This window comes from Temnothorax longispinosus, chromosome 2 (assembly GCF_030848805.1).
Source record: "Temnothorax longispinosus isolate EJ_2023e chromosome 2, Tlon_JGU_v1, whole genome shotgun sequence".
NCBI classification, from domain to species: Eukaryota; Metazoa; Arthropoda; class Insecta; order Hymenoptera; family Formicidae; genus Temnothorax; species Temnothorax longispinosus.
The window spans coordinates 23,783,644-23,801,909 of NC_092359.1; the positions used below are offsets into that span (position 1 = coordinate 23,783,644).

The window sequence follows — 18,266 nt, forward strand, 5'->3', positions numbered from 1 at the left end:
TTAGTTTCCAATATTGTGCAACTACTTCTGGTTTACGTGTCAATAACGTATCTTCTTTTAGTTTTGTACATTCAGAGTAAATTATTATTCGATGCAAATGCAACATTTCTGAAAGTGCGTTTAGCGTAGCGTCTGCACAAGCTTCGTGCACTGTAATATAAAACTTGTATAGTCTTTTCTGCATTATGCAGGTGAATCTCGTTATACAACCAACTCGTTCACTACCGTCCATGCAACAGTCAGAGATCTTTGCTTCTGGTATTTATGCGAAAGATTCTCATTATCCGTTTCTTTTTTTGAAGATTTAAAGTTATTTTTTTTATTTCTAACAAATTTTATAGATATTCGTTCCTTTATCTTCTTTTCATGCGTCAAACAATTAGATCATCAATGCAATCACGAAGACAAAAATAAGAATGCTCTCGTCGGTACATATAGTTTATATTGGCTTAAATTCAAATGTAGAGTTTGTATAAAGCCCATCAAGACTACCAGGTATATTCTCGATATGAAATCGCGCGCTTAATGTACTTACATTATTACCAGTTATGCCACCCTACTAGGTCACCAAGACTAGAATTTCGTATGTCGCTAGCAGTATGCGCGGCATACAAATTACCCCCTTTACTTTTAAATGAAGACGCGACTACATTCAAAACATTTGTTTCATTACGTACGTAGTGCCTCTCTCTCTCTCTCTTATTTTGTTCGTCCATAATCTGTCCTTTACATCAGAAGAACTCCAAATGAAAGTTCTACAAGTGTTCGCGTATTCGGTCGTTTGCAATTTGCAGTATAAGCTCGGTTAAAGTTTTGTCACTTTAAGATAGTTGCTATTACTCCGCGAATAGGAATAGTATTTAATTGTGAAAAGATGCGTCTTAACTTTGATAGTACTAATTGGCAACTGTATTTATTATCAAGTTGTTTATTTTGTACAATTCTTAACTTTAACATTAATTTATTCAAGAATTGGAAATAATTCATATAGGTATATGTTCTTGATATTTATTTGTTATCAATGCTCTCTTTGTTCGATTAGAAATCTATTGGTTATTTTAACAGGAAAATAAATATTTAAAGAAAGTTACGAAAGTATCAGAAAATTCTAATTTGGGGATGATACGTTAATAAATTTACAATATTTCTTGAATTAATATTTAGACGATAATTGCTTGGTTTATACATATATAGTTAACATAGTTAATAGTTAACATTATCTAGCTTATCGAACATTAACATACATAATTAAATTTGTAACTTTTAACCGCAACGCTATAATGTGTTTATTTCGATATGATGATTACCAAATGGCACGACGAAAGCCGATCTATCATAATACTCGTTCTATTTTGAATAATTTTAGTGATCTCATCCTGTTCAATCCAGTGAATATCTCCATTAAAAGGGATCTACATCGGTTCGCTGATATCCAACACACGGAGTAACGGAAGTCACGTTTATTCTGCGAACGCGTAACCACTAACAGTCTATTTATTCGTACGATGCAGCTTCATGTAATTGATACATGGTTCAGTTCGGCTGACCATGTTGCTGCATCTCGATTCTCGCAAAAAGAGGAAAGCATTGTTGTAACAGCGATAATACGGCAGTGCATCACGTCATGACGTAATGCACGATTTATATACGACCGCTACGTCTACAACATTTTTCTCAATATTTCGGGCGAGCGTGTCCGGAATTTTTCACATTTTTCAGAATCGTAAGAGTAAGTGACCGCGTATATGTAATCGCATCCTATATATTCACGTTTAAGTTTAAAACCGCGCGCGGAGATCCTTTTTTTTAAATAATAATATAAAAAAGATATATCTTTAACAAATAATATTTTCAGAGATATTTTATACACAACGAAATCTTTGTTACTTATTAATTTTCTATAATCAATTTTATGTGGAAATTAGCAACCCCAAAAATGAAAAACATTGTACATTTTTGAAATTATTTTCACGAAATTTAATTTAATCTATCGGGATAATTACTCGCGATGATCAATATTTTCGATCAATTGGCTTGAATAATCGAATTAGGGAAATTTGAGAACAAAAATAATAACCGTATATATTTTTACATCGTCATGTAATAATTTAATGATATAAATATGCGCATCGATACATTTTTAACAAATGCAACGTGGTTTCCGCAGACATATTCATGGATTTTTGCTGTGAACGTTGGTGTTCCCGCGGATAATGGCAGAATTGTATACTTCGCCCATTATGATCTGGCCGAGGTCAGACTAAAGCCGAGTATTTATGTAATGTGGCCGTGTCGCCGTAATGCATGCATTGCGCATCCGTTGACACAGGGTTACTGAGCGTGTTAATTACTAGGTGGTCGTTATGCGTCATAAATTAATATTTCAATTACGATTTCACTAATGCCGTGTACCGTCAGTACGATTCGCGTATTCCGACCATACAAATTTCAACAGCCAACGTATAGGGATGCGCGTGTATGAAATTGAATATAAATTATTGTCGATATTGGAGAATGGAAACCTCGTTAATTTTCGAACGATTATTTCGATAATTCGTACGACACCTAGTGAATTCAAATTGAACTTGCAAATACAAAACGGGAATAGGTAATTGACGTGATATAAGCATGAGTGTCATACATACTCTATAAAAACAATGTCAACTGGATTCGTAGATTCAATGCTTTTACTATCATAGATGTTCCACCAATGTCAGATCGTGTGTATTGCTTCTAATATTACATGAAATTTTTCTTACTCAGGCTTTCTACCGTACGAAATTCTAGCACAAGTAATAGGTTGGTTTTCTGAAGACTTTGTTCCAACATGATGAGGACAATTCCGGCTCTTAAAATTGAATCAGGAAACATTTTCTTTCCGATTCTGCAACATACTATTCGAGCGGAATAACATTTTGTGCCCATGTCGTATTATTTTTATTAAGTTCTGTTGCGTGCGCGCGTATGTGTATATGTATATACTTACACATACACATATACATGCATTTTCAAATGCGTACAAACGCAAGGTAATAGCAAACTGTTGGCGTTGCTCGCGAAAGTACATAAAAAATATTAAACTTAATGTTTGCGTAGTGCAACTTTTTCTGCAATTTAAATGTGCTTAACATTTACATTAGTAAAATAAAAAAAAAACACGGATGAACACAGTTATATAACCTTCGTTCGCATGGCGGGGAGCTCGATCGCGCGAGACGAGAAAGCATTGCGGCTACATTGTCATTCCGGATTCATGAATAAATACCTGCTCGTGGCCATAAAAAAATTCTGTTCCGCGAATATCACGGAAATCCCCGAGCCAATAGTAGATAAAACAAAACTGCTGGCGCTGTACGGTTGTATATAAATTCTTGCTAGCTTGTTTGTGAATATTCCGGCCACCTGCTCCTAGATTGATATCCACTATCTTGTACATCGCACGACCTATCAAATCGGTATTGCGCGGAACAATCTATAAAGAAGTGCCGATAGTCCAGATTACGCAATTTTTTCACGGACGTACTGATTGTGAGTAATGGCGTGCTACGATATATCGTGATTAAGGACACACATGCGTTGCTGTTAACAGAGAATTGAGGAATGAGGAAATCTCTAGCATTTTAATCTATTTTCTATTTGTCGACATGTCGACATTTGATTAATATTAGAAAATAATATTGAGATATACATATAATGTTACTTATAAATTATGCACGTGAAAAATTGATTATAATTCATAATTTATATGTATATTAACATTTATCTAGGTTTATTTTGGTATTTAGTAGAAAATGGATTGAAGTTTAATTTGCAATAAATCTTTCATTTCTACATATTTTTCTCTCGCACGTTGCATAGATGTACGAAATGGAAATGTAACAACATATATATAGAAGGCTTTTCCCAATAAATTTTACATCGAGTGTGAAGAATAATTGAAATATAAAAGCGGCTTTTAAAATTTATTCCGACACGATTGGAAGAATTGCGAATATCCAAGCGGGTGATATGCAATTGTTGTTGACATTACGTAGTGCTGTGTTGATACAAATACACGCCAAAAGTCGTTTAATGAAAACATTTACGAAGCGCGCATGCAGTCGGATAAAAGTGTTCAGCACTGACCAACCTCTGATTCACATTGGAAATGATCTAGCGTAGGTATATGCATGTACATGAAAAAATAAGCGGTAACAATTTTTTAATATATCCATAAAATAGAAATAGCGCGGAGAAATACAGCTTTTAATAATAAAATCCTCAATATTTGCTTGACTGCATTTATTTGCATATGATTGTAGCAAATTTGTTTTATTTTGATAAGGTAATATATATATATATATATTTGTGGATACATTTCGTATCCATTTAATTTGTGAATTTTTTTATTTCTTACCCGAAAATTTAAGCGGATAATAAAAAATAATGGTTTAGCGAATATTTTCAAGATTTCATAAGTTATTGGAAAGCGTGGATGCTATGTAGAAATTGTCTAATCAAAAACGGTACAATTCGTGAATATTGAAGTCGTTTTCTATCCCAGAAGGTTAAATATCCAAGGATAACATATATGAGCACATTTTACAGTCACGTGAATGACTTGAAGTATAGGACGATCTCGTAAAATGGCATTTGATAGCTACCGGCCTCGGTTAAAGATATTATCAATTTATTTCGTCCTCTCTTAACTTTGTCTACTTCGTGACATCGGCTCTCAAAGGAATAGTAGCCGTAGCTCCTTTAAAATCAATACTTCCTACGACATATTTTATCTAGTGTAAAAAAAGACATCTTTCCGATCCATTGCCATTATGGTGACGATATACAATATGTTACGACATCGACGAAACTTATGATTTGATGATAACTAAATTCTCATGAAAACGAAAAGTTAAATATAAGTATAGAGATTAATTTGACACGTAAAATTATATGTATAAGGGAAAGTCAATAGTAATTTGTGCAAACAGACGATGCGTTGAAAGATTCGATCTTCCAAGGATTTTATTCCTTTTGAAAATGATCCATTTTCAAGATAATTGAGTGTGAAGCTATTGTGCTTTGAGGTGACATTTTTAACCGGAAATAGTCAGGATACACCAAAGTTCCGTAGGAAACGCTATTCTTTAACGCGCAGTGCGCTTTCCTCCCTCTCCTTCCTCTTTTATGTCTTCTCGTTTCTCGGTTTTTTCACTTTTTTTTTGCTTCTTTATCCGGCAGCTTTTAGCAGAAGCCTTTCTGTGTCCACCAAGTAATCGCGTGATCTAAGTGTAGTGGTAGTCGTGCTTTCAGCATCAGATATCTAGATGCATCGCATTGCCTGCTGCATTGCGTTGGATCCTTATCTATCTGAGATAGATAAAGAATTCTATAGATTCCACCTGTATATAAATAGATTTATCTACATTCTATATATATAGACAAGTATGTCTATATACATATAGAATGTAGATGGTCTATTCATATATACCTATAGATGTGTATTCTAGAATTGTGTGAATATATATAGGTGTCAAGTATATCGCAATTTTACTTATTGTTAGTTACGATTTCTTTTATTATTTTGAAGTAGAATGTTCTACGGAGAAAATTTGATTTGCCATATACTTTCTCACAACTTCTTAACTTTTGATATATATTTTAGTAGCTAAACTTTAAATTAAAATTCTGTTAAAGTCTTAGGTCAAGTTTACTTTAAGCTTCAATCTACTTTAATTTTTAATTTCTCGCCTATAACCAGAACTATTGGACTATTGGTATTTCAACATTAAAAAGAATATATATATTTTCTTAGAGTTAGTACTCGTTTTTTCTCAGACTCGCGGTCAATATAACAGTTGCACTTGCTTCGGACACCCTGTACATATTTATAATACATATAAATATATGTATGAAATAGCAACGGATGAGGCGCGATGCAGAGTTTCTCTCGCTTTTGTGGAAACTTCCAAGTTTCGATCTTGCCAACAGCTTGCGGCATCAGTCCGAATTCAGAAAAGTCAACTTGCGGCTGGAATTGAGTGCTAAGTGATTTCTACTGTTTCCGGTGCGGCAATAATATCATTGCTTCTTAGTGTGGCATCCTGATCTTATGTCTTTGATGTTCGTGTGACTGTCGTATAATAGTATAGGCAGTCGAAGAGTCGTGGGAAGACGTCCCTTCGCGCGTCACAGCTTACGGATCACCTGTCGGAGTTCTCACAGCACACTATAATGCTTGAGGGAATGCGTTCTGTCATGCGAGAAAAAGATCACATTAGGCATTGATAAATAATGACAATTTAAAAGGACTTAATGTATCTATCTTCTATAAATGTGATTTGTATATCTTGGAAAAGAATAAAAGCATTGAATAATGACATTTGAAAAGAGTACAAATTCTCACATATGTATACGTATGCTGTTGATATTAATATACATAACATTAGACGAAAGTAATATTTTTCATTGTAATATAATATCTTCCATTTTGTCTTTTTTGTCGTGAATTATGTCATTTTTATTCTTATGTAAAATACAAGTTCTTTACGCCGCTTAATGTTCGAAAGCGATTAATTTTATAGACCTTATATGTTATGAATGATCGATATTCGTGCAGGTTGTGCATGTCTGCGTACAAACATGTTAATTAGTGTCCTGACACGGGTACACTTGCGAGTCCGTTGTTAATCGTATGCGCGTTTTTCCTCGTTCATGGAAAAGCCTATTGCTCTTTCTTCTGTAACTATCGCAAAGTACGTTATAAATAGAGTGCAACTTGAGGATGCTTGAGTCAATGCCGGCGAACGTGACTGAACAATGATGTCTCCGAGTGTTTTAGAGCGGCCTGGCGCCCCACTTCAGCAGCCAAGAGACCGTAGTCGCTTTTAACATTGTACATGCTATTCTCAGCATGTATCGTACATACGTTAACGTACATGTGTGATGCGAGAGGAGAATTAGTTCTGCCGCCATTTAAAATATTCTCTAGGTTTCTCGGACAGTTCCGTCATGAGGAAGTAGCTGTGCCAGCATTTTTACGCCTCTGACATTCTACTTTTTACCCTACAATGCGGCGTTAATCAACATGACACTAGTGATTGATACCTTTTAATTTAGGCTTTAATTTAGCCTCGGTGATCCGTTTCGGTTTTTTCTCTTTAATTATTTGTAATTAATTTCTAATTATTTAAATACAATTAATTTAGTATCTATAACGTGAGAATTTTAATTTAAAATATTTGATTAATTATAGGAAATGGAGATATAACGAAACTTTTTGTCTATATACATGAACATTTATATATTAAAGGATTTATGTACATAGGTGGTACAAGAGTGAAATGAATAGCATCGATACTAGACACTAGAAAATTGCAAATGTCACAGCGTATCTTATGAGACGAGACAAATAAGTTCAAGTATCATTGGTACGTTTCACGCGACAGGTCGCTTGGGCGTCTTTCCACCCAAAAGATGTAGAAACCTATACATACGACGTGGCGACGAAACGACGACGAAAGCAAGCTGACGAAAAATAAAGTGAGAAGGCAGTGAGAGGCAGTAAAAGGCAAAGCAGTAGGGTGATGGAAAGACTGAAAAACTGAAAACGCTTGCTATAGTTAAGTAGAGATAGATAGAGGTATGGGGAGAAAGGGCACATAAAAGAAGACATTGTTTTTGCTAATTTACTAAAGACCCTTCCAACTTGTGGCTCGTGGAGCTATTAATTCGCTGCGCGCGAAACGCGATATGTTCTTTCGTTGGCGCACCGCTTCTTTCTCTTCGTGTTTCTCTCGCTTTTTCGAAAGACTGATTAATTGCGTCACTATCCTTATAAATTGCTTTGTTTGCATTAGTCTTGCTGTGCCGAACGAATGCTCGCTAATGGATCGTTTCAGCCAGAATAATCATTGCAAAGCACTAGTGCACCGACAGAGACGAATCGTGAGGGTATAGCGATGGCGATATTATCTTGGATAAATGATTGTATTCGCATTAACGTGGTACTATAACGATTCACATTTCTCTCCCCATTAGCGCGATCTTCCGTTCTGTCATATAGATTATATTGTCTGTAAAAGATATTATAAAACATTTGTGTGTATATTATTTTACTATATTTTATATATTATATTGAAATTAATTTTATCACATTCGAACATATAACACCGCATTCGCATTTCTCCCTTCTCGTAATAGAAAACATAGTCGAATTTTTCTTATTGTTTTATGTGAATTAAAATTTATAATGCAGAAGATACGTAATTTTCAAAGGACTTTGGCATTATTTTTTCTTTGAGAAGATTGCGAAATGTCTCGCTTTATGAGCGCTGAGAGTCTCATAGCATTTGCACTGCAGGTCGAATTTCAACTTACCCACACAGTCGGTTCTACACCCTGAATCGCTTTATTTTCTACAACAATGGGCGCACAATAAACCGGTATATTACACAGCTCGGTACACATACCTCTGCGGAATAAAAAAAAAAAAGAATCACTCCCTCCGCATTACGCCGAGTTACGGGATACAATGGGGTCCCCAAAGCATAAAACTGGTCGAGAATGTTCGGGCTTTTGTACCGGCGGTATAACTCAAGTGTCATGCCATTATTTAACCATAGATACGACGGGTCTTTGCATTCTCCCGTGTGTCCGCTCGCCGCGCCGAGAAGACCCGCTGTGTCCGACTAACGTAAAAGTTAATTGAAAAACAGGAAATTAAATTTTCGCAATTCCCAGTTGTGCGAGTCACGGCTTCTCGGATAATAGGAGCCACGTCGGCTGGTCTTTGCAACGACTCCTCTATAAATTATCGGCTTGCTTAATCATTCGCCGTCTGATCCGCCGGATACGTTTGGGGTAAATTTATGTCTCGTAATATCTCGTCTCTATATCGCATCGATGCGGATCACGTACGTACGCAAAGCGAATCTTTTCGTAAAATGGCTGCCGTACCGTCGCTAATAAGGATTTATTTAAAATCGTTCATTTTTAATTGACGCGATTGACTCGTTGTCGAGAGTGACATTTACCGCGTGAATTATTATGTGCTTCTTCGTGGAGTTTTCCTTCCCGAAAAGTCAAACTTTAATTTAATTCTTTGAGTTTGGCATTCGACGCGGCTGGTAGCACGAAAGCGAGGACGCTAGATCGATGCGCGGACCGACGACTTCATTTTGGAAATAAGAAAACTTTTCTCTTGCATGCTCGCGCCCCTCATCCTGGAAGCAATGTCAGATGGTGAATTTCATTATCGACACAATGCCCGATATCTCTGCATTAAAATCGTTCGGGACGAGACACGTCACGTCTGACGAAGCTTGCAGTGTTGATTAGATACGATTCGATATTGCCGACATTTTCCATTACTTCGTTTTTCTATGCCTTGAGTTATTTTTCTAAACTTTTACATTTGTCATGTGCAATGTCCATATGATACTTCTTTTTTTTTTACAGGTTGTTCATGTGTTGTATACAGCAGCTCGGACAGACCTCAAGGTGGCACTTTTACATCTCCCGATTATCCGAAACGATACCCACCGAATATCGATTGTCTTCTGTACACATTCATTGGTCATCCAGATGAAATTGTTTTTCTACAGTTTCATCACTTCAACATTCGTCGTATCTGGTCTGAGTAAGTGATCTATATCTACGGAGTAAACATTCAAAACCTGCCATTTCTTTTGCATATTACCGTCAATTAAAAATGAAAATTGATTACGTTACATCACAGTGGAGAATAATACGTAATTTTAGTTTCTATTTATTGAACGTAGATTAAACGAAAAGCTGTTAGAATATTTAAAAAATGAAGCTTCTATCGAGTAATATGAAGTAAATATCAGTTTTTAAATGTTTGCTCCTGCCCTTTAATTATATTATCTTAACAACATAATTATAACGCATCAATATGTAAATTTTGTATCTTCATAATTTTCGTCATTCAGACGCTCTCGCGTATGATATCATATATCCTTTTCGTAAATTATAATTAGACAGGCTGTTTCGCCATGTTCAGCAGTGGCAGACAACGTTATGTTAACAGATAAATTATCCATGCACAGCGATTTGTCATGCACCTAATTCAAGCCTTCCGTTGTCCGGTAGAGTCTATTCGCGGTTGTCTGCCGTCAATGGAATGCAGCCGTGTTCCATATGTTAAATTATACCGGTATGGTCACGTGAATATAAACATATAGTACATATATGTATATATACATATATATACATATATATATACATACATTAAGAGTACGTAGAGAAAGTGTGCCAGAGAGAATTTCTAGCGTTGCATCCACTATGACCAGTGGTGCCGAATGACATTGATTTCTACGATTGCTAGTTAAAGCAAACGTGATTTGTAATGACAATCTATTTTGTTACCCTTAATCAATATTATTGTAAATCTGAATATCCGCTTGTTTTTACTATTTAGCCAAGAATATAATCCGTTATTGATTTTTATTTCTGTAAATTACGTAGTTTACACTTGTGATACTTTCTTCGGAAAATTGTATTCGTTCACGAGGGAATTCCAAGCGAAATATCTTTGCGTACAGGATCGTTCGCTAAAATTCAGCGCTCAAGAGTGCAGAGATCTTTGAGACATAGTAACGATTTTAAGAGCGTTAAGGGTCACGCTATAACCGGCAGAAAGTAAAGTCATAGCAAGAGTTTTTTTTAACGATCGCCCGCTTCATTAATTTCGTATTAACCGTGATTAAATTCTTAATGTATTGGCCGCCGATTAGTTCTTCTTTAAGAATCCTTTTGCATGCAAATTTATATATGGATGAAGATATTTTTTAACGAGGCGAGATAAACCTATATCGATGTGATTTATTTAAAATGTTTGTTGTGGACGGTTAATTCATTAAGATAACGCTGCTGGTGAATTGAGGAATTAAAGTCAGCTTCTTCAATATTTTACGTTTCAATAGTTTTACGAAAACACTTAGAAATTTGTGATGTAATGACCATTTCGTGAAATTGAATTCGAGATGCGATTCGTCCCAAGGTGAGGGTGGAGCGAGAAACGAGTAGGGTGACTTATGGCACAAGTCCCGGTAGTGCTTGAGCAAGGCAGAGGGTAGTAGCCAATTTGTAGCGCGTTACGTACTTCTGTTACCTAGGGGAAAGTGCAATGGTGGTGCACGTGTAAATCGTGCATTGCTAGAGTGGCTTGGCAAAACTTGCAAACTGTTTCGTTACTCGTAAGAGGAAGTTAACGCAAATAGAATTTAATGTGGATTCTTTTCCACTTCATGACGACAAACTCAGTGTTAGTTCTATCCACGTACATTTGGAAACTATATTTGACATTGCGTAATAATGACCACGAGTATTTGCAGAAGCCCTAATAGTAATACGAAGGAAAATATAGGAAATTAGACGGTGGGTTGACGTTCTCCGAAACGGCTAAATGCGCTTTAAATCTAGCTTTACTTTAATAATCTATGTACATTCGTCGGGGATTTCTCGTGCTTCTGCGTTCTCGCAGAATTTACGTTGCGCCTGAATGCAGTGTTTTAGGATCCAAAACGAGCGTAAGTCCGTTGCAGCAAGACGTTTACTTCACCTGTACCACAATTTATCGTAGGTAGGAATTTAACGTAGAATCCTTGGCAAAAACGAAGGTCGGACATATGTGTAATATATATTTTAATATGGATTATATATATATATATATATATTAAACGTTACAGGAATAATTTTGAACATATATTTTTCTACTATTTACAATTTTGAGAGATATTGAATGTTTTTAAAATTTTTTATATAATATATTTAAGTGTCCCGTTTTAAAGTTTACAATGTTATATCTCGCGAACCGATGATTTTATTGAAAAATATTTCAGACAAAAGTTGCATGGTTTGGAGGGGGACACATGATCTAGATGAGTCATGTCGTAGATGTCATCGTTTTCCAGAAATTTTAAAGGCGATTAATTTCTTAAATGGAACTTGATTTTTTCCTTGATAAAAGTTGTAGATCTCGTCGAGATGTTTTCAAAATACTATAATAAAGCTCTCTTTTGTTAAGAATTTCCTGAGATATTTTAAATTTTGTCATAATATTTTTAATATAAAATATGAAATATCTCATAAAGTATTCATGTTTTGATAACTTTACTTTCATACTTTTATATATAGAATAATGAAATGAATCGATTGTTGAAAAAAAGTTATTATAATATAATACTTTACGAGATATTTTCTTCATATTTTACATTGAAAATATTATGACAATATTTAAAATATCTCAGGAAATTCTTCAGTAAGCAAAAGAGAGCTTTATTATAGTGTTTTGAAAACATCTCGACGAGACAATTTTTATCTAAAAGGAAAAATCAAGTTCCATTTAAGAAATTAGTCACCTTTAAAATTTCTTGAAAACAATGACATCTACGACATGACTCACATCTGGATTATGTGCCCCCTCCAAAACCATACAACTTTTGTCTGAAAAAACATTTTTTAATAAAATCATTAGATCGCGAGGTATAGCACTGTAAACTTGGGATACCCTGTGTGTGTGTGTGTGTGTGTGTGTATGTATATATATATATATATATATATATATATATATATATATATATATACATATCACACATATATATATATCACACAGACGTATATTTTTTACAGTTCATCATTTTATATGTAAACCTGTAATGTAACTGTAGTGTAATTTTATGCGCATATTTTGTTTGAAATGAGAGTACTTATTTTGATTAAAAAATATTTTGTATAGTCGCGGTGTGCTAAGGCGTCTTTCTTCGTAAGCTCGAAGCTCGTTCGCTTATATTCGCCGCGCGTCAAGTCCCACGGCAACGCGCGAGTGAAGGTATAGGTATAGGTATAGGTATAGGTACCCTCTTCCACTTCCGTTGCATCACAGCGGGCTGTGGCGTGCCTGATTGCACGACGGTCGCGCGGCGTGTTCCCTTGACACTCGCTCGCAGTACCTGCCAGCTCGATTGCAGCCGTAACGTGGGATGCGCCGGGACAACAGCGTTCCCCAGGCCGCGACACCGTTGTGCCACGATGTACATTCCGCTGCGCCAACCCCTTTCGCGTTATCCCTTTTGCTTATATCGATACCTATGTTGTGTGTCGTTCCCGGCGTCTGAAGAACCGAAATTCGACGTGCGATTCCTTGACGGTTAATGGGATGATTTGAACGCACGCACACGTGTTGAATGCACTAAATTTAGAAATTTCTGTTTGAAAGATTTGTTCTCAAGATGCGTTGCACGTTAAGGCTCACCGATTGGTGTATAGGGTAACTTAACACGCGCGCGATGAGTCAGTCAAGTTATGCGGAAACAGGAAGAGTAGCGGAAGAGCATGCGGACGGGTTGCGAGTTCAGGAAGGAGGAAGTTACGACGACGAGAAGGGGATGCTGCTCCGAATACAACGGGACGTGTCTCTATGGTCGGGACAGATTTTATTTTCTCCGCCAAACTCGGTTTCCCTTCCTACGAACGGAATATGAATCTACTTTTTGTGAACTTGTGGTTGCACTTCCCTTCTACTAAATCCGTTATCCATTTGGGAAAAATGTAATATCACCGTTGCGTCGATTCGGTCCGAGAGATGTCATCGTGACTCAAAGAGATACTTTTAACATCGCATTACGAAATCTACATGATCGATCTGCACGATGCGATGTTAAAAATCCAAGGATAAAAATCCAAGAGCGTCGATCGCTCTAGCTGTCAACCGATTCGCGATCGCTGTAGCGCGCTTTAGCGATGATCGCTGCGGACGCGCCCGCGCCCGCGGCGGCATACGTTTACGTATGCAAATGCTCATAGCGGAATTTGTGCTGTCGCACATTATGCATCGAACTGCGTTGGGGTCACGTCGACCGGCGGAACTTCCGACAGACAAGACGGACCGTTGGAAATGCATGGCAAACAATCCGGTAATGCGCAATGCTTCGCGAAACGTAGACACCTACGCGCTGCCCATGCCCATGCCCATGCTCATGCCCATGCCCATGCCCGTACAAATCACTCGAGCGATTATTTCGGCAGTTACATCTCGTCGTCAGTTACAGACCGTCAGAAATTTCCGTGGTTGGTTTTCGAACGTTCGCCTACGGCTACTGTCCAAGTATTCCTCAGGAACTTTATCTCTAGAGAATAGATCTCGACTGTTGTTCGTTAATTTAGACGCACACCCAGATGGACATCACCTAATGGCAATTTGTTCTGTACGTTGGTTGCCTTTCAAGTTGCAGAGCAGATTGGTTGACTTCAAGTTTGTCCCTCGATAATTTCAGATTTATTCTTTCGCTGCCAGCATTTCATTCAACCACCTATAAAAAAATGATTCGTGTATTTCTTTTCGATCCGAAAACTTTTTATTTGCATTCAATATTTTCATTTAATTGAACGTACTTAATACTTGTATCTACAATTGAAAAGAATTTTCTGGAACTAAATCTCAGAACGGGAGCGCTGCCAAAGTCAATTCTGTTAGTTATTTTTATTAAATTTCCACTTGTTGGCGAACGTTGTAAAGAAAAATCTTGTGCTGGCCCTTTTCTACGATTTATAGTCGATGATCGAGTCTATGCCGTGTAGATTAATATTTTGTTTTGATAAAAACGGAAGTTATAGGTATAGTACATACATATTATATATTAGTTGAGTTCTTTGCATACAGCGCGCGCGTCCTCCGTCGTTTATGCGGAGCACGCACGCGCGTCCTCCGAGTACGCTCCTTGAGCGAGATTCTATTTACAAATCCTCCGCCGTTCGCGGTCATAAATCGTTTCTACTTCTAAGGATCGTCCGGAATCGCGTGCCATGTCCAATATTAAGTCGTCTATGGAGATGGCCCTATTAATATGGCACACGAGGCGCATGGCGATCGTTTACAGAGTGCCGCCTAGTGCATGTCCTAAAGCTTAGAAAATCCCTCGGAGAAGAGAGGAAACTTCGGCTTTATATCCAGGGGCGCCGATAGTAAGCCGCTTCCTCTACGAGTTATATACGAGCAAGAGATACTGCTTCAAGTTTCCAAGCAAACTAAGGATCTCCTAATGGATACCTCCGGGTTCTAACTATTAAATGAGCACGATGCATGCGGCATGGGGCATGGGGCTCCACGATAGCTTTCGCGAAAGTAAATTTTTTATATAAGACACTTTTCGAGATACTACATATTAATTTTGTTGTCAGTTTACCGTTTTTACTCTCAGCGACAACAACGATAAATAGATACCAATTTTGATTATTAAGAAACCAATACTTGCAAATAAAACAGTTTCACGCAATATTCGTATAGTATTGTTGGATTGTATCGACAAAATGACCAAACAGAAGCTTTGAACAGAACGTTTTTTGGCGATGAAAGCTACCGAATTACGTATCTTCGTTTAGCGCAATTTCACGCAACGCGGTCGTCAGCGAGCTATCTTGGCACGGAATGCGGCAATGCGGAGTACAGACGACGAGAGCCCAGAGAGACGAACAGGATGGCTTGGCGCCGTTGTTTCGCCGTTGTACACGGAAACGCGCGGCTACTCCGGAAGGAGAGGAAACCTCGAGTTTGCGGCGGAGGCAGCGGACAGTAGTGCGGAACATTGTAGCATTGGCTTTCGTAACGGCCCGTGCCGAATACCTAGCGGCCAAGCCGCTAGGAATTATACTTGTCGGTGGCGTAACTGCTGAGATTAATTATGTGCGAGATGAAATTCCTGGACTACGAGCTGTGACAATTGTGAGAACGGTTCGTCGCCTACCTCGAGGATTAACTATGAAGAGGTCTAGGTTTGAGTCTTCTCACTTCACGCCTTCTCCGTCTAGCTATGATCATCCGACTTTGCACTCGGACATTAAATTAGCCGGAAGTGCGCACCCCGTACGAAACCATGCGAAATGGCAGACAAAACGTTGGATTCGACGGCTGGAGTCGCGAACGCGACAGAGTGAAGCTGTAAAACATGCCCGACTGTAGTCCGTATTCGAAGTTTCTTTTTAATTGTCATGAATATTTCAGCTGTCCGCGGAACAAGAGATAGGATTGGATTTCGCCGGACGAAAACTTTGCTCTTTAGAATCGTAGTGGTTAGACATGGCTGTCTAGATATCTTTGTTCTTCCTTTTGTAAAGTCCACCGTTATCTAGAATTTTTTTATGCCCTTAGGGGAAAAACGTCAAAAGTCTAAGAGGGGAAAAGATGTCCTAGTAATCACTATAGAACTTTCTTTAATTTGCATAACGTATTTCCTTTTCTTAGATTACTTTCTCTTTTCCTGTAGATTATTCTTTCTATGACGCTTAAATTGATTGAAAGAAATCTATAATTACGGATGCACAGTATTTGGGATTACTTAAATTATGCAAAATTTCTGCGAACAATATCATCGTGTGTGTTAAACCTTTGCCATTACTGTCTATAATATAAACAATATTATCAGAATAGACATTTGAATACTTATTAAAATGATAAGTATTATGTATATTAAGTCCCCTCGAAGTCCTGTCGATAGTACTTTCAATTATCATAAATGCAACAACGTTGACTTCATGAAATATTCAATATAACGACAGCCGTCGAACGACCGCGGAAGTTATCGGGTAAACAAACTTTGCCTCGGAAATGAATGGCGCCACTAATGTTGGAAAAAAGAGCACGAGTTTTCCTTTATTGAGCTACGAAGCGACTCATCCATCCTACGTTCACCATTAATGGTAATACGAATATGGAGATACATACGTGATCGTACACACGATTGCATAAAACTCGGTCGAAGGTAGAAATATTTAACACCTGTGAAAAAAAAAATAATTTCGCTAGAGTCGATTATTTGCGGAATAAAAGGTCGGTTTGATGACAAACATTTGAATTCCACGACTTTCTATTTACAATTGTGCGTAAAACAAAAAACGAAAATAGAAAATCGAAAATTGGAAAGGTTCTTTATTGTAAACGAGATATAGCATATGAAATACTATCGTAAAAATCGTAAAAAAAGCAGCTTCATTAAAAAAGTTAATTGAACCATATTGATACTCTTTTGCATGTAAGAAAATTGTAATTATTTATTTTCTTTTTAAAATATTGATATAATAGTCTAGACTCTAGACTCTGAAACGTTTTTCTCGCTAACATTTATTTTCTGTCTTTAATACTTTTAAAATATGCAACCGGGTCGTTTTAGTGAAATGTCTGTATAAAGTGAAGTGCTTTCCGCGATGTCTCCAATGAAAGGCCACTTTACGCGATTAGCTTAATACCGATTTTTTCCCAGAGCATTCAACATTGTCTATATTACGCATAACTTTTTAATTTACGAGCGTCAAAGAGATAATACGTTAAAAAATGTTCAGGATCTCATTGGAGGGAGAATTCGAAAGATTCTTAATGTAAAAAGTTTAAGTTTATGTTCTGGCGTTGGCACATTGGTGATAAGCCATAATAGCTGAAGTAGATTTATCCGCAAGTGTGTGTGTTCGAAATTCTTTCTTTTTTTATCCCGCATCATCCATCACGAACATGACAGTTGCTCTTTTCAACTACACCACGAAATTTTTCGACGATGCCCTCGTCATATCCTTGCGGCCATTATTTAAATTCGCATTTCATCGCATCGCGTACGTTCTGTTGACGTAACGCGTAGCATCTCACAGTGATGTTTACTTTCCATCAGGGGCCAAAGCGCAGGCATTCGTTATTCCGTTCGTGGGACAGTTTCCAATTTCCGAGGCTGGAGTCACGACCGCTTCACATGTCGCCTTCCTTGATTCGTCTCCGCTGCTCCTGTAACGTTGCACGGGTCGTATGCGCGATGATTAACCATCCCGCCCTTTCATGAATGGCACGTGCAAAATGGAGAAGGGGGTGCGAAACGCGAATTAACGGGGAGCTGGCCTTCTGATTGCGCGAGTTCCATCGTAGTTATTTTTTTCTCTCGCATCGCTCCCGGAATGAATAATTCAGAAGATCTCGCCCCAGAGTCTACGTACATCCTTCCGCGACCTCGTTCCCCCGCCACGACCTCCAGGCCGCGGTGCCACATTCCACATTCCGCAATCTCTTCGTATCTTCGTGTCCCGGCTCCCGGCTCCCGGGTCCCGGCGTTTGCGTTCGTTCCTTGTCCGGTCGTTCACTCGGCGACCCGCACAGCTTCTTCACAGGCCATTTCATCCCTTACGCGGATCCTTTGCATACTTAAATGCACGCGCGATACGCTATTCGAGCTTTGACCTTTCATTCGCTCTGGTATCCGATGCGCGTTTCTCTCGTGAATCACTTGACGACA

At 37.7% G+C, this 18,266-nt stretch overlaps 2 protein-coding genes across 9 annotated transcripts in view; one reads left to right on the forward strand and one right to left on the reverse strand.

The window, feature by feature from the left end:
- The window catches only part of M (zona pellucida domain-containing protein miniature), a 308,803-nt gene that overhangs the window by 65,402 nt on the left and 225,135 nt on the right, over nucleotides 1–18,266 (reverse strand). The window contains exon 3 of one of the 5 annotated variants that reach the window (XM_071797783.1): nucleotides 14,054–14,312. The exons of the other annotated variants lie outside the window; for them this stretch is intronic. The gene's annotated coding sequence lies outside the window, so the exon portion shown is untranslated. The remainder of the gene's footprint in view (nucleotides 1–14,053; nucleotides 14,313–18,266) is intronic. 5 annotated transcript variants of the gene reach the window in all.
- Sol1 overlaps nucleotides 1–18,266 on the forward strand; it is a 238,388-nt gene that overhangs the window by 39,263 nt on the left and 180,859 nt on the right. For all 4 annotated transcript variants that reach the window (XM_071797777.1, XM_071797774.1, XM_071797775.1 and 1 more), the window contains exon 3: nucleotides 9,439–9,619. In XM_071797777.1, the coding sequence (XP_071653878.1) occupies nucleotides 9,439–9,619 (181 nt within the window). The remainder of the gene's footprint in view (nucleotides 1–9,438; nucleotides 9,620–18,266) is intronic.